The following is a 22,206-nucleotide window of genomic DNA, read 5'->3' on the forward strand; positions in this document are numbered from 1 at the left end:
ACTAGCTTTATCTCAATCCCCTCATAATGTTTCCTGCATGAAAGGCCCCTTCTTTTTTCTTTTATTGACGTATAGTCGATACACAATACCATATTGGTTTCAAGTATGCAGCACAGTGGTTCAACAGTTACCCACATTATTAAATCCTCACCCCATCTAGGGCAGTTACTATCTGTCAACAAAGATGTTACAGAACCACTGACTATATTCTCCATGCTGCACTTCCATCCCCACAACCAACTTTTATTATGATTGAGATTTGGGGGGGAATTAAGAGGAAGGGCTCTTCCTTTTCTACAAATACCTTTTAAGAGTCATTCCCTGTGTGAGAGACCACCATCTTCAGATGGCTGGGTTACTTATTCTGTCCCCTGGGACCTCCCAGACTTTGCTTATACTTTGATTGTAGCATGTGCTGAGCCATTTATTTTATTTCTTCTCCCTCATTAGATTTGAATTTCTCATGTCCTGTTGCTTTTCCTGCCCACCATCCATTCCCTCTGGTTCAAGCACTCTGACTTTCTGTGGGGAGCTACGTTTCACACACCAGGTCCTATGTTTTGGACTGGGTTTCAGAGATGGCTCCAGAGACACATACTATGATGTGTCCTGTCCGCGTTTAGTAGTAACTAAATGTCAAGTCTCCAGACAATGATAACATGGAACAGGCTGTAATGGCTAAAACCATCAAGATACTTTCATGTAGAATTTTTGATAAAACAAAAACAAACACACAAACAAAAAAACACCTAGCCATATCTCAGCAGGTGTGGATATGGTGATAAACAAATGCTTTTGGTAGGATTAAAATATGCAAACAGCCTAAGACAGTATGAATATTAGTGTCTTAATGTGTCATCTATCTTATTCTAACTATTGCTTCCCAGTTTGTTTCAAATTGTGACTTTGATTGCTATTTTCTCAAGTAAAATCTTCTTAGGGTTATCAATGAGTTACACCTAAATTCTGCTTTAATTTTATTACATCTCCAGAATCCAAAGATAAAGAAAATTGGGAGTGGGATGGGGGAACAGGACAGTGTGTCCTGGATTTTTTGGAAGCACATGCCTGAGTATTCCTAATGTGGTACCAATTTAATAATTCCCCCCATCATTTAAAGATTTCTCTCTGTCTGTTGACAACTCTTACCATTGTTTCTCTCCTGGGTGGCAATTAAGCTATATTTAAAACTTACATCTTGTTCATATATATCTTCTTGAGCCAGAACCTTTCATTTACAGGAAAGAATTTGCTGATCTCTTTTCTTCCCCACTAAAAAATTACTAAAGTCACGCTGATCACTTCTATGGCTGCTTATTGTTGATCTTCTCAAAGGGTTGACACCAAATGCATAGCTTAGACTATTTGGCTCTGCTTATGCTAGAATCTGAAATATAAGTCAGAAAAATTATGAAACTATTCTACATTTAGTCCACAGACTTATATACCTAAAACACTGTCTCACTAAAAATTAGGTGTGTAATTTTTTTGAAAAGCTTATCTTTACTAAACAGTGTTCCATTATGTAAGTGTATACCTATAAATGTGTATAAATATGTATATATACATATATATTTTTAAAAGTCATAAAATATGCTTATAGATAATAAAACTGAACAATGAAACACTTTTCTTCAGGGAAGAATTAAAAATACTGCCCCTTAAATGTCATCCAAAACTAATGGGAAAAGAATTAGATATTCATGGAACTAAAACAAAGATTTCTGGGTCTACCTAAGTTATGCCCTGAGCAGGTATTTTACATCCTACAAAAAAGCATTATTTCTCAATGTTTTCAATCTAATATAGCCACATAAATGTACATTTTTAAAAATCTAAACCTAATCTAAATTCCTCTGTTGATCATTTCAATGTACCTGATCCCCCAAAAGCCCAATAAGTGCTTTCTTATAATAGAAAGAACAAAAGAAAGGCTAATAAGACTTGTTTACAGTATCTAAATATTTTGTGAAAAAAAATAAGTGTATTCTGAGGCAATATCTTCATTCATCTTTAATGGCTCTTATAAATTTCCAAGCGCCACAATAAATTCAAATTAGCAAAATTACAGGGATTAATTTTCTAGAGTTTTCCAACTGTCACCCAAAGCAGTCGTAACTTAACTATGAATCTGTTTTGGACTTATTTATATTTCAACTCATTAAATATTTGGTATTTAAATTAAACTGTAGAAATACAAAGCTTTTTGGCATTCTTCATCTGGAATTTTAACAACAAATGTGTGGTTAACACTATCTTATGGGCTTAGGAGAGGTCTCACTTTTAATATGATTTCCAACAATGTGACTAAATGCCTCTCAGAAATTTAGAATTAGAAATGCAAAAAGGTTAGATAAAGCTAAAGGTCATTCCCCTACAGGCAAGAGGCAGCCAGCTCTCTATCAAGTTTCTAGCAGACCTGCTTCCCTAGGGCACATCATAAAAGTAATTTACTGACAACTCACCTTACCAAGGGTCATTTGGGGCCTCAAGTTTTCTGGAATTCACTTTTAAGAAGCATGATTAAGTGGGGACAACTAATGGCCCTAAAGTATTTATGCTGAGAACAAATGTCTGTCAGAATTAAATTCTTTGTGTGTGGTGATTTCAGACTTAAAATAGATGTGTGCCCTGATGAAAAGCACATATATTCTAGTCACCAAATTAAATCTTAGAATTAATATTGGTTAATTGATTTGTTAGGTTAAAAAAAAAAACAACTCCAGAAATCCAAAGAGACAACACAGCCTGATAAACCAGATTATGCATTTCCCAAATTAGTAAAATCCTTTTCAGTCTTTCCTAGTCCCGTTCTGTCTCACACTACAGGAAAAACACATTCACAATATTTTTAAGAAAAAGGAAGATGCCATTTAAACCAAGCCAAGAAGGTTAACTTATTTGAAATTTTTTTTTTCAAGGGAAGCTATTTCCTGTCTAAAACAAATCTGCTTTTAGTGTTTTTGATAATTTTGATATGAAATATTTGGTTTAATATTTGGTAGAGATGGCTTTTCTACATTTAGAAAAGTCACTAAAGGTTAAATTATGTGTGCGTTGAACAAAAAATTAAAACATTATCTGACACTGTGTGTGGGATACCGTGCTCAGCTATACAGGGCAGGGACACGAAGCTGGTACTTTGAATCACACAGCACACTTCTCAGTAATAACAGAGGATGAGGCATACAATTTCAAGGAACACCCACAAGGAAAATTATTCTTTCCAAACAGAATTGTTTTGGAGTAAGTTAGGTTAATTGGCACCATGGGATTTCTCTCAAAGAAACGCAGAGTACTCAAATCCTTACGTGTGCAAGCAGAACGATTGAGCATTACCCTCCTTCCCTTTCTCATTTTTCACCTCTATTAGTTTTCCCACAACTCCACAGTAAAATGTAACTTGTGCAGATTCACAGGCAGATAGAAAAGAAGACCGTTTCTTTTGCCGGCTTCATCTGCAGCCCAAAGGACTGATGAGTGAAACGGGGTTCATTTGCCAACAACAAAGAAGAAACTCACCAAGTTTATCTGGGAATATTCTTCTTTTGAGAGCTAGTTGTGCATCCTGTATAAGATTGTCATTTTATAATTTAAACAGTTAGGAATTCCCTGCAACAACATTTGCAAATTCTTCTTATTAGAGGTCTATGGTTTCCTATTTCATCATTTTAATCCCCTCTGACTTCAAGATACCTGGATTTTGGCCTCTCACATGCTAAATCCAAGTATAATTATCCTTTCTGAAAACAGTTTGACCCCTTTCTCTAAAGAGTTACATGTGTGTACACAAATAGTCCTTATTTGTGGTTACCATTTTTATGAATAATCATTTACAACTGGCATAGCGTGAGCTCTCTTCTTTATATTATCATGATTGATATTTTCCAGCAATTCACAACCTTTTACCAGAACCCATTAGATGTCCTATGTTGCTGATGTACTGAGTTTCAAAATCTGCATTTTAAAACTGGGAAAAAAGGAATAAATCCTTAAACATGATGTGTAAAAATGCTTACATTTAACAGTGTAAATTTCTAAATATTCTTCCAAATACTGAGCCACTTAAAGTTGGAACTGAAAGGAATTTTAGCTATTATTGAGTCTCTCATTTTACAATGAAAAATTGAAGCTTGAGAGTTCAGTGACCAGTCCCTGGGCACAAAGGTCTCCCAGAGCTGGGGCTAGATGCCAGTGTGCCATCCTGTGCCCCTGCTTCCACTCCTGCCCCTCCTGGTCTACTCTCAGCGTGGCCGTTACAGATCTTGTTTAAACAGTTTAAGTCAGATCATGTCTCTCTTCTGTTCAAAATCGTCTAATGATTCCCCATTTCCCTTAGAGCGAAAGCCTAAGACTCCGTAGGACATGTAAGAGCCTACGGCACAGGACACACACTCCCCGACCCCACGGGCACGCCAGTGCTCCACTCCGTCGTCTCATCTCCTAGGACTGTTCTCTTCCTCCCCTCGGCTCCCCACTGGTCTCCTTCCCAGCACACCAACCACTGCCCACCTCGAGGTGACAGTACGCCTTCACCATCCAATCCAGGGGTCCCTACCCACTAAAAACATTACCCTGCCATTAACTGAAATCTCAAGTCTCCCTTCATGCTGAGTTATGCTGCTTCTACAAGTGTGACTGAGGCAATGGCCACCATATACAAAGGGGAGAGGGTGCCCAGTCCGCTCTGAATTGGGACACACTGACTGGGTTTCTGTATCAGTACCAAGGGAAAAAATACCAAGTACCAAGAATAAAGCAAAGCCAGTCCATATTCTCTGAGCCTGGACAGCATGGAGCTCCCAGGGTTTGACTCACACTGGCTGCTTGTCTTTATTACAACTCTCCTGGGAACGGCTGGACTCTGGCATTGCTTTCTATTTCACAGAAGTTTAGCGCTAGAAAGGACCTAAGGTATCACTTAGCCTAGTTCTTCGACTTCAAAGATAGGAGGCAGAGATCCCAGAAGGGTAAGCAGATTGTTTCAGGTCACACAGCCGGCCAACGGGCACCCTTGTCGTGGCCGTGGAGGATGGCTGCCTGCTGTGGCCACGCAGCCCTTAGCTCCCACACATGCCCAGTGGAGGCAGGGTTTTTAGGAATGTGACACATTAGGAATCAAAGGTGTTGACAATTGATGCCATCACAAAAATTGTACCTAGTAGTACCTTTAATAATTATTTATAAGAGAAAAAGCTCACTTAATCAGTCATGCCCAAAATAGATTTTTGTTGTTTTGGTGCAGAAGTTTTATATGTATTGAGATTGTATTTACATGTATTGACATTTAATCAAAGCCAAAATCTCAAAATACACACACACACACACACACACACACACACACACACACTTCCTTGGACAAGGAGACATTGTCTTTAGGTTGTAATTAAGGAACTTATGCAATTAAGGAACTATGCCAACTATTGGGTAAACCTTTTTGGAGCTAGCCACATTACTGCAGGTCACAAAATCCTAACTGAGATCAGCCCCAGGGTGATGTGCATAGAAACCCCGGGTGTAAATACATTATTAATGTCACAGGGTCAATCTGATCTTCCAGCCCCTGGAGATTTAAACAGAAGCTTTAATGTGGCACAGGGAAAAACCACAGACTGGGTAAGAGACAGAAGGAGCTACGTGGCTTTTTCAACATCAGGTCACATGCTTGAGTCCAGTCTAGGCTAGTAATTGATAACTTATGACAGATGTTTGGTGACCTGTGTATGGAGGGGAGTCAATTCAAGTTTTGTTTCACTTTTCCTGAACAGGTGTGCTCACATCCATCCACAAAGATGTTTGCACTGTGGGAGCCTCATTACTGAATCTTTCATAGAAAGGCCAAGAATTTAGTGGGAATTAAACTCGGTTATCTTTTTATCCTCTTAAGAGTGGTGTTTTCCTAATTTTTTTCTAACCTCAAGCAGCTTCCATTCACACTGTGTACAGTCTTTTCTTTTTTTTTAAGGAATTCTTCTTCTGAACAGTCTCAAACTGTTGGTGAAGGGTTCTTAGAACAGATGTTTTCCCTATCTAGAAATAGCCTAAGGACAGATGTCATTTTATTTAAGTTGTGATCCATTTGGATCAAAGGTGCTTTAGGATAAGAGGCTGGTTTAGAAACAGCTTATTAGAATTAAAAAAAAAAAAGGTAAAGAATTTAGCTACTCTTAAAGAGAAAGCCACAATATTTGATACTAGGATATTTGAAAAGAATGTTCTTTTCTCGAGAATTTTGTGGCAATATATAAAATTTTAAAATCCTTAGTCATAATTGTCATAATGTTTTATATTTATATGAGCTTCAGTTTATTACTTTGTGTTCTATGATTAGATTAAATAATTTCAATGGTTAGCGATGATGCAATTAATTTCGATTAAATCGACTGATGTTCTCTTTTTTTGTTCTTGTCCTACTACATATATGTATGACAGAGTAATTAGCATATATTTTATCTTAAACAATTATTTTGTACAGATTTTCTGTGAGTTGAAATTTAGGTCTATGGAATTACACAATATTTTTAAATGAGTGAAAGGATGAACTTAACATTAAATTGCATATGGCATGCCCAGACAGTAAAATGGAAATTCACTGGCTAAAGGATTCAAATTTTAACATCTGTTTTGATAATTCCTAAAAGCCACTGTGTATTGCTACCTGGTATCACAAAGGCATGCTGGGAAAGAAAATTAGATAATTCAGAAAAATATTTTCTCAAGCTTTCCTATTGTAATGTATCACAGAATGGTCTTGATAACTAGCACCTTGGTTTTCAAAGCATATTTTGATGGAACATCTGGACATGATTTTAATTTCTAGGTAGTGATCCAGTTTTTAAAGATAATTTGGATACGTCCTCAGTTCTGGCCATTGTGCTATCATTGATAATTCAGTATAAACACAGACTTTTCAGATTTTAAAATAACTAAATATCCACTGATGAATACTACCAACAAACACATTAAAATGTAGTGATTTATAACAATATTTATTGTGCATATTAATTGTATATAAATATTATTTATTGTATAGATGAATCTCTCTAGATATTTATTATATAAATGTAAAGATTAAAGAAAATTAAAGCAAAATGCTACATGAACAAACTCCCAAAATTGGTCATAGAAAGGTAGACACAAACCAAAGAGCAAATATGCTTACAGATTTAGGAACCTTTTTGTAAAATACTGAGCAAAGTGATAGGAAAAGTGACTATTACAGCCAGGAGTCTACAGGGAGATCGCTGAGGTCATTAAATTAATTGCTGTTTCCTATTGTTAACTCTGAAATCTAACTTTAAAGCTCTCTCTTCCCTGACTTCATGGTACATTTTACTGATCTGCATCAAAAAAAAAAGAAAGAAAATTTGTTGAGTAATACACTTTCTGTATCTGGGCGTTACAGGTTAATGTTACAGCAACTTCGCTTAGTTGCTCCCTTCCCCAGTCCTGAGATTCTCAGTTTGTGCTCTGAGCAATAGCTGCTGGTGGGCAAAAATATGTGCCTTCTCAGTTTTCAGTCCCAGTATATTTCCCTTGCAAATCCCACAATTTATTAACTCTATGGCAGATTGACACAAACCATGTTCCAAAATAAACACACGAAAAGACCTACATTACTATAATATCCAGGTTGAGAAAAACTACTATGAAAGCAAGGAAATCTGGATGAAAGGTTGCCGCCGTTCTCGTGGGTCAGCTGCTTTGTGCTTAATCATCGTTAGGCATGTGCTCTGAGAAACTCCAGAACTGGGGACTTCTGCATAATGAGGTGGGTAGTCGTGCCACACACCTCATGTCAGAAGTGACTCTGTAAAAATGAAGATGTCTTTCTCTAGTTATATATTTAAATATAAATATGTTCTAGGCTTATCTTTTTTAATTAAAATGAAAAAAAAACCCACCTACATAAATATAACTTGTTTATATACGGGACTGCCATATAATTTTGGTGCAAATGCTAACACTATCACAGAATTCCTGTAAGTTAGCGTTTGATCCCATATTAAGGAGGCTGTTAAATACCAGGGAGTATAGTTAACAGTGGCCCCTGGGGTCTGTGAGTCATTCTGGGGGCTGAGCAGGCTTTTCTTTCCCTCCCCGCCTTTGCATGTTATTATGACAGCTGATGATAACAGCAAATGCTTACAAAGTATGTTAGATTCATATGAGGTCATGCACATGGTGTTAGTTACAACCTTACTATCTCTATCCTTTAGATGAAGAAAGAGCCTAGAGAGGTTAAATAACTTTCTCAGGGCCGATCACCCAGCTCAAGGTATGGATGCAGGGAATGGAACCTGTTGGGATATCTGACTCTAGATTAAGGCCCACAGCAGCCTCGCTGTCCTGCCAGCCAAGACCTGCTGGCTGCACTGAGGGTCCTAACCCCAGCTCTCACCACTCTCTATTTCTTGACCATGCTCCTCAGTCTTCCCTCTCATGCAGTAAGTAGGCTGATCAAAGGCACAGAGCAGGAGAGCGCTGTGGTTGAGAACATGGAGTCAGACAACTGCTTGGAAATCAGCCCTGGTACTTTTCAACTGTGTTATTTTGAGCAGTTTACTTAACTTCCAGGCCTAAGTCTCCCCATCTGCGAAATGGGATAATAATACCTACTTCAGAGGGTTCCTGTAAGGATTACAGAGGATTATTGCCATGTAGTGGTTAAAAAATGGTAGTTATGACAGAAGAAAGAAGTGGTTATAACATAAGAAAGAAGACCATGTATCTTTGCTGACAACATGGCTGCCTGAAGACTAATATTGGGAGAGAAAAGCTACTGAATTTCTCTAAAAGAGAGTGCTGTGCTACCACCTATCATTTAGAGATGGTTTTGTATGCCTGCTATTTTCTTTTCATTACATAACATAGCCACTGGAAAGCTATGACAATTGAATTATCAATAATTCTTGCTTTTTCTCTTTCCAGTTATAGTGAGGCCACCACATACAGACAGATGCTTTTTAAAGGTGGAAGAGACCTTCCCTAAGGTCCAGATTTCTTGGTCCTTCACTTGTTTTAAATGATTACCACAGAACCTCAGAGATTTATAGACCCTATTTCCTCTGCCCTTCAAGTCTTAGATAAATGTAAAGACATTAATGTAAAAACTTTCCTCACCTCAGCTGTGACTAATGGGACCTAAAATGTAGAAGGCAAATCTTTCTACTCAACTAGAGGGACATTACATATGCCACTTCAGTTTCTCCTTCAGTAAAAAACATGATGCATGATGAAAAATAATTTATAGATTAAACTGGTTTTTACTGGCATACACCACTTACATGCACATTTATATTTATTAAAATGTGTTATCATTAGAATTGTAAATGCCAAAATAAAGAAATAAGAGCACCAGAAATGAACACTAATTTAACCAAACAGAAAATTACACTAAGATTATTTCACATCACTGAGATCATGTTTTACATGCAATAGTTTCTCTGTGGACATAGATAGTAGAATTTAAATGAGATTTAATTTATTTAAAAATTAAAGACAACATTTTCAGAGTACAGGGCATTTTGATGTAGTGTCAGCAACTCTTAATAAAAAGAAGATAGTTGGGTTTAATACCATATCATTACTGCCTTGATATAAAAAAACTGCAGTTCAAAATTTTACTTGCAGGTCTACATTTTGTTTACATTTTAACTTAATGGTTTGGACCCATAATTTTAAACCATAAAAAAAGAAGGCATTTAAAAGTTTTTATTTGAAGGGAAGACTATTCAATTAATTTTCTACCACTTTTTAAATGAATTTATCTAATGGTTATTTCCACTGCTCTGGGAAATTCTCTTTTAGATGAAGTTTAATAACTTTTAATGCAGTAATTTGGTCAAAAACTTTTGAAGTGTCATGTATACAAAAACATTCTAGAATGGAGATTCTTCTATCATAATATTTACCAAATATATTTTGCTGCTTTCTTTCGACTGAACACATGCTTTCTCCCAATGCAAAGGATACTTAAAAGCAAATTTCTAACAATTTTCTTGAGGAAGCATTTGATAATCTTTGCCATATATGAGTGTATGCTCCATTTCCAATACTACTTTTTATAAGCAACTTGCTTTTCACATCTGCTCTGTCTCATTTCATTTAAGCAAAAATACACTAACATCTCATGGGCTGCCATAAGATTTCAAGTTAAAGAATAAAGGGAAATGTGAAAGGTTAGGTCTCTTCAGAAAAGTAGGAGAGCAGTCCCAAAGGGTTGATGAGAGCTTGAATTTCACTAAACGTTCACGATGCTTGTATTATGCGTGTGATTTACAAGCATGTGAAATCAGAGGCTGCCCCATCAGGGCCTAGCCCGGCACACCGTGTCCTGCTCCACATGCTCCTGTGGCTCCCGGGCACCCGGGCCACTGTCTCTCAAGAGCCTCCCCTCAATGGGCTCAGTCACCCGGACAATCAGCAGCTTTCAGCCGTACGTCCTGTCCTCCCCTAGTAAAAGGACTGCTGCAAAAAGCATCTTTTGAAATGAGGATCCAAGTAGATAGAGAGGGACAGGAGTCCAGTCACACTTGTTCCCGTGATAGACAGTCTGTCAGCTTTGTCTGCTAAACACTGCGAGCCGAAAGGGCTGCAGGGGCGTGAGCCTCTCCGTCCTCTGGTTGCTCTTGAGAACTGAGTGGCAGAGAATGCTGCCTGCTGGTGTCCTCAAGGGGCCACCCTGTAGGTGACAGGTGCAGGCTTGTCCTTACTGCTGCACACATGCAAAGCAAAGGCTGACTTCCAATTCCTTGATAGTCAGGGGAAGTTTAGTAAAATTACACTAGAATAACCTCTGGTGTCCTGGTCACTTTTACAAGGATTTACAGATTTAATAGCAAACTATGTATTTTAGGAACAGGAACAATAATGGTTTTGCCAACTAGCTGAATAAACAGGAATAAAGCAATTGTCCAATTAGAATTCACTGTTGAGAGCTTTAAGTACAATTTTTCAGAATTGTCTAACAAAAATCTCATATGCTGCCAGAGTTAACTCATCTCGCTCAAAGTACACAAGTAATATGTGTAGGCCAAGCAAATGACAAAAGGTAGAGGGCAAATGGTATGCAACCATCGGCTCTCAGCAGTCACTTCAGTAATAGGACTTGGGCATAGACAGGGCAGGGAAAATGCCCTCAGTCAGTGTGTCACTGACCCAGGGGTTTGGCTCAATCTAGATCAATAGTTCTCAAATTGGCTATGCACTGAAATCACCTGGGAATGCTTTAAAAACACCAATGCCTGGGTCCCAATCCCAGATAGTGTGATTCAGTTTGGGTAGTGGAATTTTTGCAAGCTCATTAGGCAATTACACTGTGCGGCCATTCTTGAGAACCACTGTTCTACATTTCCAACGACTTCAGACAGATGAAGCTGGTTCTAGTACTTGCCAGGATTTCTGACTCAGAATTCAGACATATACAAAATAAAGATTTTTAAGTTTCCTCACCAGGTGGATGCTTGGGCCATTCTTCGCGGTGTCAGTATTAGTGGTTAGCTTATATAGAGCACTATAAACAAAACTATCAAATCACTACGTATTTTTAAAACATATTTCTGATGCACTCTTTACTTGGCAATTCCACAAAGCTCAGTCTTCTACGATTTGAGCTGTTGTGCACGGAATCATCTCTTCCCAAATGAAATGGCAGTTTAAATTCATATGGCATAGAATTTATTCCATTAGTTCAACTCCTCAATTTATTTCCTATAGCAAAAAAAGGCCAATTCTTTAGCCCATGCTTTGCATTTCTATATATAACTTTTGCTTGGTGAAATGTGGAAGATTATATTCACGGGGTAGTGAAATCTCCCATGATATAGCAAGCATACTTCGGGTGTTTAAGAACAAGACATCATATTTTTAACTTCACCCAGGACCCATTAAGAGAAGAGTTGTCCAGGTTGCGTGAATGACTGACTGCCTTTGTTTGTGGTGCTTCTCTGAAATAGCTCTAAGAAGCAGGTGGAGGCTCAAGGAGATCAACCAAGTCCAGCTTCTTGCCAGAAGAAGGTCAGTCCTTTACCATGTGCCAGAAATCACTGTCAATTCTTACTTGGTCAGCAGAAAAGGAATTCTAGATTCCCTAATAGCAAGCACTAGCCTGCTCATAATCTCTTAAAATAAACCATTATAATCAGGAATTCCTCTTTATGTCTGATTTAATAAACTCAAACTGGTCCTCAATGAATATCATGGGGGGGGATCTCCACTGTGGCTTGTCCTGTTTTCATTTCAAATGATAAAAGTTGTGTTTAGCTGAGTTTACATTATTTTGTGAAATGAGTATTGCAGTCAATACTTCGGTTAGTTAAAACAGCTTTGTGCCCTCTTATAGAATTTTAAAACAGAAAGAATAAGGAAGTGATACACCTAATAATTTATGAAAATTTCTGCTTGCACTATTTACACAAAATGATTGTTGATAAACACAGAATATTGCCATGAACACACTAACTATTCATACATCAAGAAGCCTGAAAAAATGACTGTGTAATAGCTGTGAAGATGTTTTTACTTCAGAAGGCTCTGAGGGCCATACCACAAAAATCAATGGTATGACCAGCTCATGAATGTGTTGGCATCTGCCCCATCTTACCCACAGTAGCCTCTTCTAACACTTCCAATCCATGGCTTGTGATGGGAGTTCCACGGAGACTAAGATAAAGGCCAGTTGTAGCGTCACCTACTTGAGATGATAAGAATGTAGTCTTATTACTTACACTACAGTATACATTCAAATATCTATGCGATAGATTCCTCTCTTACTGGCATCACTAATGCCAAGTACGAAAGGAAGTCAAATACTGCAGTTTAAAATGTTATATTACATATTCTATGAACGGAGAATAAGGAATCTTGAGCTTTAATCTCCAGTAACCCTGGAACTCCCCTAGGAAAGGAGGCCCACAGGGCTTCGCAGAATTCCTAGAGGCCTGCAGAACATGCATACTGCAGAACCGTGGCACTGTCCTGACTGGCTCATACAATTTTATTGCATGATGAAATGTCTCAAAGTCAGAGAAGTTAAACTTTCACTTAGTATCCCAGAGAATGGCCATAAATTGAAACTGAGGGACTCTGAAGGAAACCCAATTAAAAGGCAGTTATTCTTTAGCAGTTAAATTGAAGTAGGAACAAGATCATCAGGTTTTCACTTCTTACAACAAAATTGAGCCCAGTTCTTACACGTACATTTTTTCATACATATCTTTTGAATACCAATGTTTTTACTCAAAACGATACTTGAAAACTATTTTATTATTCTTTCAAATACTTGAAAATATATTGTTAAGCAAACTGGCAATGTGTTTCATGGTATATGCCCTTCAAATCAGTAATGCTCTTTCTATGAATGAATATTAAGGAAATCATTCATTATCAGGTAAAATAATACATGCAAGAATGATAACATTATTTTCAGTGATAAAAAGAAAATACTGGAGTCATCCTAAATGTCTCATCTAAGGAAATGGAAAAGAGATTAAAAACTAAGTTTTTGATAAGTTTCCAAATCTGGTAACATAATCATGACATGTTGTTAGGTAAAAAAGAAGGCTAAAAAGATGTATATATGGTTTGAGTTCAATTATATTTTAAAGCTGCTTAGGAAAAATGCTGCTAGAAGACATGTTCTTGGGTGTTTCCACATTTATTGATATCGACCTGTATTACCTTTGTAGTGAGGAAAAATTCATTTAATTTTAATATTAAAACTGGAAGATAATGTATCAAATGTTGATAGTCAGATTCTTTAATGGATGGGATTATAGGTGAAGATTTTTAAAAATACCTTCTTGAATTTTTTTCTTTTTTAGAGAGCATGTTTAACTTTCATAGAAAGAAAAATACACTGCTAGTGAGGAATGCACTCTTACTTTATCTTAATTCTTTGCTCTTTTGTCAGGTACCATTGGCAGTGACTTATCAGAACTCAGTTTAGAACGTATTCATTGAACTCATGTGCAAAACCCTAATGCTTCATTTTAAGAGACTTTTGATTATTTGCTGTAAATTCTAATGAAACCTTTATTGGGAGAAAAGTGAAACTACGGAGTTAAACTAATTTTTCTAATGATCTGTGTCCTAGTGCCAAAGTCCCTTCCCTTAAAAGACCATAAGTACTAGAAGGTACTTTTCTTATGCAGTATTCCTTGGTGACACTTGTCAAAACATGACCTAGTGGATGGGTGGTCCTAATAATATGGCATCATCTGTATTCTAATTCAATCATTCTAATTACTTTACATAGTAGATATTGAACCAGTATCAGGAATATATCTGTATATTCTCCAACTTAATTCTTCTGGTTTTTATGTTATTACCTTTGAGTAGAGCTCAACAAACGAAAGAGAAATTTATTCCTATGTGAGTCGAGGAGTATAAATCCTCCGTTAACTTTTTTCCAGGTAAGAAATGATAACAATAACCAGTTCTTTCCAAATCATGCTATTGCTTTGTTTCATCCTAAATTTGTTATGTGCTGTTAAATGTGTCTTAATTTTAAATTGCCATAGTTTGCCTTAGAGTTTAGTACTGCCAATAATGTACTGTTTTATACTCTTGTAAAACAAACTTGACAATGATTTTATTTACATATCTACTACATTATTTAACATGAGAATTCAAACTGGAGAAGTGGGAAAGAAGGCAACATGTGCTTATATGATATAAAGATGGCTAATTATAGATTAAAATATTTGACTTACCTGTAAAAACATTCAACAAGGAAGGAATAGTATAAGTAGCATTTTTTATGATAGACTCAAAAACAGATGCAGTAAAACAATGATTTGCAAATGCCAAAGTAACCAAAAGACCTCTTTGTTTCTACCACCAAATGCTGATATACAATTCTAAGTATTATGCCTGTTAAACAGTATTCAAACAAATACTTTATAAAACCCAGAATTTAAATGTGTAAATTACATAGGGAAAGCATGTCAAGATACTAATTTGATTGCATTGCTTAATAGTTACCAAATAACATTAAAAATTGAATGTCATGATCCCAATTCAATTGCCATAATTATTGTTCCCTTATGTTGTCTCCTTAAATATTCCTTTTTTTTATTACAAAGAGATAACCTTCAGTAAGGATGATAATACCAAAATAAAATTAACATAACCAGAGCAAAGATAAATAAAATTTAAAAAGCCAACCTTTATTCCACTGTGAACAAGTTTGTGAATGTCCAAATAAGGCTCCTTGAAAATTTCTCCTTCAGGGGTAAATATCTTCACGTAACCTTCTTTTTCCAGAATGAAGAGACGGTGCGAGCCATCCCCACTATGCAGGGCGGCAACAGGCTGGCGCAGCCCACTCACAACTTCCTGAATACAGAGGCAGTTGTGCTTGTGCTTTCTAAACAAATTAAAGAGAATCGGTAAGCATTTCTTGAGAAGAAGGAGGTAAGGGGTGCACTTAGCATCCTCTTCAAAATATATTCCCTCTAGGAATCAATGGTTTTTAGAAGCATGTAGTGCTGCTAACTCAAAGGTCACAGTATGATTTCCTTAAAGTGATTCATTTAAATTTTTTCAATGGAAAAAAAACCAAAACAAAACAGCCTTCTATCAGGAAGTGAAAGAGAATCAGAACCAAACTTTTATGTATTTAAAAATTTCATAAGTTCACGATCTCATCTTTCAGTGACTGTAATTAGAATTAGCCTGCCTCATAATAATGAAGCCTTACAGAAAGGTACTGAGAGAGAAAGTTCTAAGATCTATTTATAAAACTCTGATTTGCTAATAATACTTGTGCTGAAGTATTTAAGCTTGTATAATTTTGGAGAAGCGAACTACCCAAAAGAGAAAAAAAAGTATCTGGAGGATATGGCTACTGGATATAAGCATAGATAGTTGATTTACTACCAAAACCATAAAATCTGTCAGTTGTTTTTTTCTTTTTTTAATTAAAGAACATTTATCTTTATGAACCTGCTGATCTCTTCCACTTTGTCATATTCTTCCATCTGGTCCAAGTAGTTAGATGCTGGTCCTCTGATTTGTTTTCTTGGAAAATCTGGGAAGCACAATCCACCATCTTTTCTTGCATAGTAAAAGCAAAACTCATCAGCAGTAGTTTGAAGGAAACCTTTAAAGAAATGTAAAAAAACTCATTAGAAATATTTAGTGTCATATTAAAAGCACCCTATTGGAAAGATAAAAATAGAAGAAAAGGATTCTTAGATGAATATTCTAGGAAGATAATAAAAGGAAATAAAATTATTTTTTGATTGGGATTTTTGATTTTTTAAACCAAAATTAAAAATTTGCAGTGACGTGAAATAATACTGTGTTGGCTCTTTTAAAAGGCTCATGCAAGACACGAAAAACAAACCCAGCATTAACTCGTAAGTGCACTGACTGTTGGCAGGCTTCCCCAGTTATCATTATGTTGCTCTTGTGAATTTATCTGCTCACCTACAGCACTAAATAACTTCCTAAGAAGAACAAATTAGAATCAAGAGATAGGCCCTCAGTGGCAGTTTTGGTCATTTTACAATTCTTATTGTATGGTTACTCACATGTGATTGAATAATAAATCTAAGGACTATCACAAAGTCATTAAAAGCTATAATACATGCCTGACTCACTGCAATCATCAAGCAATGAATTGATGCTAATATCAGAGCCTCCATTTTCAAATGTGTAGGGGTGGGGTGGGCATATTAATAAGATTTACTTCTATATGCTGATGATGGTTTCTACTCTCAAAATATGATATTGCTACTAAAGTTGACCTATGATGTCCCCAATTCCTGCTTCTGGTCTCATACCTTTACGTATGCTTACTGTTTGGACTTTTATGTAACGAATTAGATTACTATTCCCCTATCAGCTTTGTGATAAAGGCACCCAGTAACTTAGTTAAAGTTTGGAAGTTGTATAACGGATCCAGGTTTGCAAGGATTTCTAGCAACAAGAATCTGGGGACAACCAAGTAAGACTTATCAACGGAACATGGAAGACTGAAAGTGTATTTTCTGTGAACTTGACCGACGTCCCTTCAAACCTAAAACTATCTTAGAATTTGAGGGTCCCAAGCGGTTAAAACTTGATATGCATCTTGGCCTCACTTTTGGGTGAAATGTTATCACCCCTAAATTTCTAAGACAGCCTCTTCAAGGCCACTATCTGAGTAGGTGATAGGGAAACATCTCTGGGAACCAGGCAAGGAGGAGCAGATGTTCTTGGGAGTGAGCGTGTGGGTGGCGGGCAGACGGAGGAGGCATGGCAGCTGGGAAGGCTGTTCCCTGGGAGGGGCAAGGCCCTGGGAGGAGGTTATCTTTCTCTGAAAAAATTCAGGGATTAGAAATTGGGGAGAGGAATGAAGGCTGCAGCAGTATTTTCTCATCTTTAGCAATTCACTGTTTCGAAGAGATAACTTTTCTCCTCCATTCTTTACTAACATAACAGTAAAACTATCTAATGGTGTTAAACAAGTCTGTTTGAGGTAAAAAGAAGAGAAGGAAAATTGGGTTGCTAAATGAAACTTTTTGCAGTTTTGGTCTACTTTTCTGGTGTGTGTGTGTGTGTATATATATATATATATATATATATATATATATATATATATATATACCTATATTCTCCATCAGGCAGCAAGATTTCTATGCCAATATTATGCATGCAGGAATACTATCATACTATAGAAATGATTGTTAGCTGAATATGTAAGTGAGAAATTTTGTTTTAATGTGATGTTTCCCTGTGGGGGTCAGAAAAAAATTTCAAAGTGTAACTGAGAAGAAATTTCAAGTTTGTTTCTTAAAAAGTCTACCTGTATTTCAGCATTGCAGTCTGCAAGCCAAAATCATTATAAGGGGAAATTAATGAACAGTGCTGGTGGTGGCTGATTCCATTTTATAAGGAATTGTTATTTGGAGACAAACATGAGGAAATGAGAAATCATTTTCAAATGGAACAACTGAAGATTAATAAGTGAAAATTTATAAATTCTGTGGCCCCTGAGGTACTATGTTCTTTTAGTAAATTAAAAAAATAAGCAAACGAACAAAAACAAATTAACCAAGAATTACTACTAGTTTTTTACAGAAGCTAGACAAACTGTTAAGGTGAAAGAGGAAGCCAACTCAAAAGTCTTTTACATAAAATATGGGCATTTTCCTTACAATTATGATATTTGAATTGGAACATCTAATAATTTTATTAATACTGTATCTTAAATGATCTGATTCTGTGGACAGTGATGAATAAGATATATTTTGCTGTGAAGAACTAAAAGGGATCTGGTTTCAGGACCCTGGGCTAACATTTATTGCCAGGAAAAAAAAATTTGCCAAATGGTAAACTTTACCCTCTGTTTGGAAGAATACACTGAAGAGCATTTTACTGAAGGAGGGTGTTCAGTGCACCATGTATCTTCATAGTATGATCAAGCCTACTCATGATGGAAATACGCTGATTATCTCAGCAGCTGTATTGTTTTAAATTCCTGACAACTTATCAAATACCTTTTCTATAACCACTCTCTGGATCATGATGAATCCAGTCCTACTATACCACCAAGCACCCTATAAAATACTGATGTAAATAAATATGCTCTGTGGAGTATTCTAAGCTTTAGCTTCTCTCTCAGGGTGTGTGCTAGAGAAAAGTCATCTTTCCTTATTATATATGCTGTTCTTCATGCTAAGGGGAAAAATGAAAAACCCAGTGTCAGTAAGGCCTGCCCTTGAGAGAATTTTCCACAGAGGTAGTGGATATTGACATATCCATCCATTTCCTCTGGTTTGATCTCCTGGGAACTAGGAGACACATGTGTAAGATACCTGACTGGGGTCAGGAGTGGCTCTGGACTAGAGGAACTCAGTGGAATCAAACCCTTGACCTTGGCCTCATTAGGATTAAGCCAATTGAACTAATTGTACAGCAGGCATTTCACACTAAATAACTTACAGCTGAGGAGATGAAGGCCTAGCGTGATAAAAATCATTATGATAACTAGTATAAAGGAAGCAGGGAGGCCAATAGATGCCCCTTCATCTGCTTCCCCCAGAATATATTATGCCATCGTTTATCGAAGAGCAAAGTTATGCACTCTGTCCATCATAATGCAGGCAGAAAAAAAGTCCTATAGTGTTGAACAAGGGGCTCCTGTGTCTTTTAAGTGTAACTGTGGTATTTTTTAGAAGTTTTAAGACTTTACCTCCCTAAGTAAATTCACAACTGGAGAATATTATGATTAAGAAAACATTACTGTACCCTCACTGTGTTGATTTCTAACTTCTTTTCTCATTTTGGGGAAAATAAGCAAACCATGAATATTCCTGAATTAAAGTTCCTAGAAAGTATCTATCCATATCTTTTCAGGTATCCATGTTCTCCAAAGTGCCTGGCACTTTCTTAAAGCCATGAAAGTGAAGAAAAGGGATAGATCATTTATATATTTATTTCTTTATATACTGGGCAGTGGGAGAAAATTGAAGCTGTCCCTGGAATTATTTTTTTCTCTCTCAACCCTTTTCAGCATTTGCCTTCTTTTAGCAAAATACACCCCTTAGAGTATCTTCCTTTTGAAGTTTTTAATCTGCAGAAATGTGATGATATTAATGAGGATAGTCAAAACATATTGACCAGTTTCTTATAAAAGAGAATCGCAAGTGGTTGTTTTTCACAATTTTGAACTTCAGAGTAAAGTCCAGTCATTCAATGGACTTAAGAAGGTGAAAATATTAAAAATTTGCTTTGAGAGCAATTTCTGGAAAATGAATGTTCTGGAATTCTAAAGAGCCTTCTGTGCAGCGGGGCCAAGGGCTAAGGAGAGGATAACCGTATTATTCATCATACTTTAAGGGAATGATCACCTACCTGCCAAGGATCAGTTTGGCTAATGAATTAATTAACATAAGTTACACAAAGAGTGTGTTACTACAACTCACTTTGGGGACAAGTATTTAGAACAATTCTTAGCATTTGACAGCTGCAGAGGAAGCTGCCTCTGCTTGCTGCTGCAGCCTGTAGGCTGTTCTGGAAAGCACCCTTGCTGCTCCGTCCACCACTGGAGTGGAGCTTTCATCTGGTTATCTTTCAAGGCAGCCTGGGTGGCCACCAAAAGCACTTGACATCTTGATGCACTTCAGCAGTTTTACATATACACAAACTTTGTAGAAAAATAAATTTGTCATTCGTCACCACATATGTTGATCTGGGGAGCGAGGTGCTTGCAGTTCTGGCTCCTGAGCTGTTTGCTGTGCTCTCTCTCTCACTGGATATCGCTTTTTGTTGTTTGGTTTGGAGGCTAAAATAATTTCAAATATATGAAGACCCCCACAGATGAGTTCCTGCAGCCAGCACAGTTGTACTGATCCCAAACAGATAAAGGCAGCGAAAATGCTAAGCGTCCACATAATTTCAACTCACAGTGATAAAGGCAAACCTTTAAGATTTGATGTTGGCGCAAACCTTTATGGTACCTAATCAGTTATCACTTCTCCACAGGCCATCTATGCAACAGTGACCTATTTTGCTTTGCTTGGGGGAATGTGATAAAGAGGATAAAACAGCTGGTTTAAGAAAAGCCTTAGAAACAGGGCTGTAGTTTAGAAAGACAATAATAATATTTTCACACTGAGTGGGTTTAGATAGATGTTATGGTACACCAAAAGAAGGAAGCAAGCCTAGTCAAAATATTTTCTTAGGTTATTAAGAGAGCTCCATCAAAAAATACAAAAATCTACACTTTTCTGGGTCACAAGAAAACAGGAAGATGGGCAGAGCAGTAAAAAAATTGTCCAAGTGCATCTTATAGTTCCTAAAGCTTGTCTTTTCCTTCAATGCCATTTAGTTTTATGAACTGTTAGCTTCCGTAAATTTGTGTGTGACTTTGCCTAGCTAAACAGAATCTGTCTCCTTAAATTCTTTTCCACCTCTGTTGATTCTTCCAACTAAATCAGCAAACAAAGCTTATGAACTTTTGATAGTAAAATTAATCCATACCCAAGAATCTATATACTTGTTAGGGTTCAAAATATAATAGTGAGCAGGTATATTTAAGACACTGTCAGCATGAGAACTCTGTATTCGATCATTTTCCCACTGTACAACCTTGGTTAAGGCATTTAACTTCTCCTGAGGCTCGGTTATCTTCATGTGTCAAATAGAAATGACTCCGCTTTTCCTACCTACCTCACAGGATTTTTGAGAAGCAATTTAGTCATACATAAAAGTGCTTTTCAGACTACTTTTTTTGCTTTCTAATCATACTTTATGTAAGGAAACACCTGAAAAAGTGGACAATCTGCACTTCTGTATCAGCCATGTAGAAGAGGAAGCTGACATGATACTGATGCTGATGGGCGAAGAAGACACGAACAAGGAATTTGTACTGAGATTCCCACTTGTGTAAACATTACCAACTGTATTTTTGGTTTAACAAGACATGGAAAACATTTCAACACAACCAATATACTGCTTGCAGACTGACACATTTGAAAATGTTAATTATAAGGTAAAAATAGGTAGTTTCAAAGGTGAGATAAATTTTACACTCTGTAAGCAAGTGTTTCAGAACAGCTATCTTGTAAGGATGTTCTGTAATAGTTTATTCAGATTACCCATTTTTTTTACCTGGAATATGGCCTCGGCAAGTATAAAAGAATTCTTTGCAATAGTCCTTGCAGAGCAGAGGAAATACTAGGTCTCTTTCCAAGGCTTCTCTCTCAGGTGAGTGGAACAGGCTCTGAGAATGTGGAGAGCAAAGTGCACATTTGATTTCCTCCAGTAACTTCCCACATTCTGTGTTGTTGGTAACCAAATATATCTGAAAGCCATAAATCAGAAACAAACTTATTTTTAGTCATGTGAAGTTAGGTCTAGTTATGTTTTTTGTAATCACATAAGTAGAAATGTATAACCTAGCCAGCACAGTTGTCTGATAAACATCACCATGTCACCCTATAGAATTGTCTTTATAAGGATACAAGTACAGTCTCTTGGGTTGGAATGAGACAGCAAATGGTAGCAATGCACAGAAATGCTTCCTACTTTTGCATATCAGTCTGTTTAAGTCTTTCAGGTATAAGAAATCAAATGACAATTATATTTAGACCCTTTAACCCTTTCTGATTTTACTCTGCGTCAAAGTTTATACTAATGTTGAACTTTAAAACTCCAAACACCTTTATCCAACAGTATGTAAAGCAGAACTTTTAAAGACATGGCTTATTTGGG

The 22,206-nt window shown here is 36.7% G+C and overlaps 1 protein-coding gene across 2 annotated transcripts in view; it reads right to left on the reverse strand.

Annotated features, from left to right (window-relative positions):
- Window positions 1-22,206, reverse strand: part of HHIP (hedgehog interacting protein) — an 88,458-nt gene that overhangs the window by 60,244 nt on the left and 6,008 nt on the right. For both annotated transcript variants that reach the window (XM_073232621.1, XM_017671273.3), the window contains exons 2-4: window positions 21,604-21,796; window positions 15,949-16,105; window positions 15,169-15,370 (exon numbers count right to left, since the gene is read on the reverse strand). In XM_073232621.1, the coding sequence (XP_073088722.1) occupies window positions 15,169-15,370; window positions 15,949-16,105; window positions 21,604-21,796 (552 nt within the window). The remainder of the gene's footprint in view (window positions 1-15,168; window positions 15,371-15,948; window positions 16,106-21,603; window positions 21,797-22,206) is intronic.

The sequence above is a fragment of the Manis javanica genome, chromosome 3 (assembly GCF_040802235.1).
Source record: "Manis javanica isolate MJ-LG chromosome 3, MJ_LKY, whole genome shotgun sequence".
NCBI classification, from domain to species: Eukaryota; Metazoa; Chordata; class Mammalia; order Pholidota; family Manidae; genus Manis; species Manis javanica.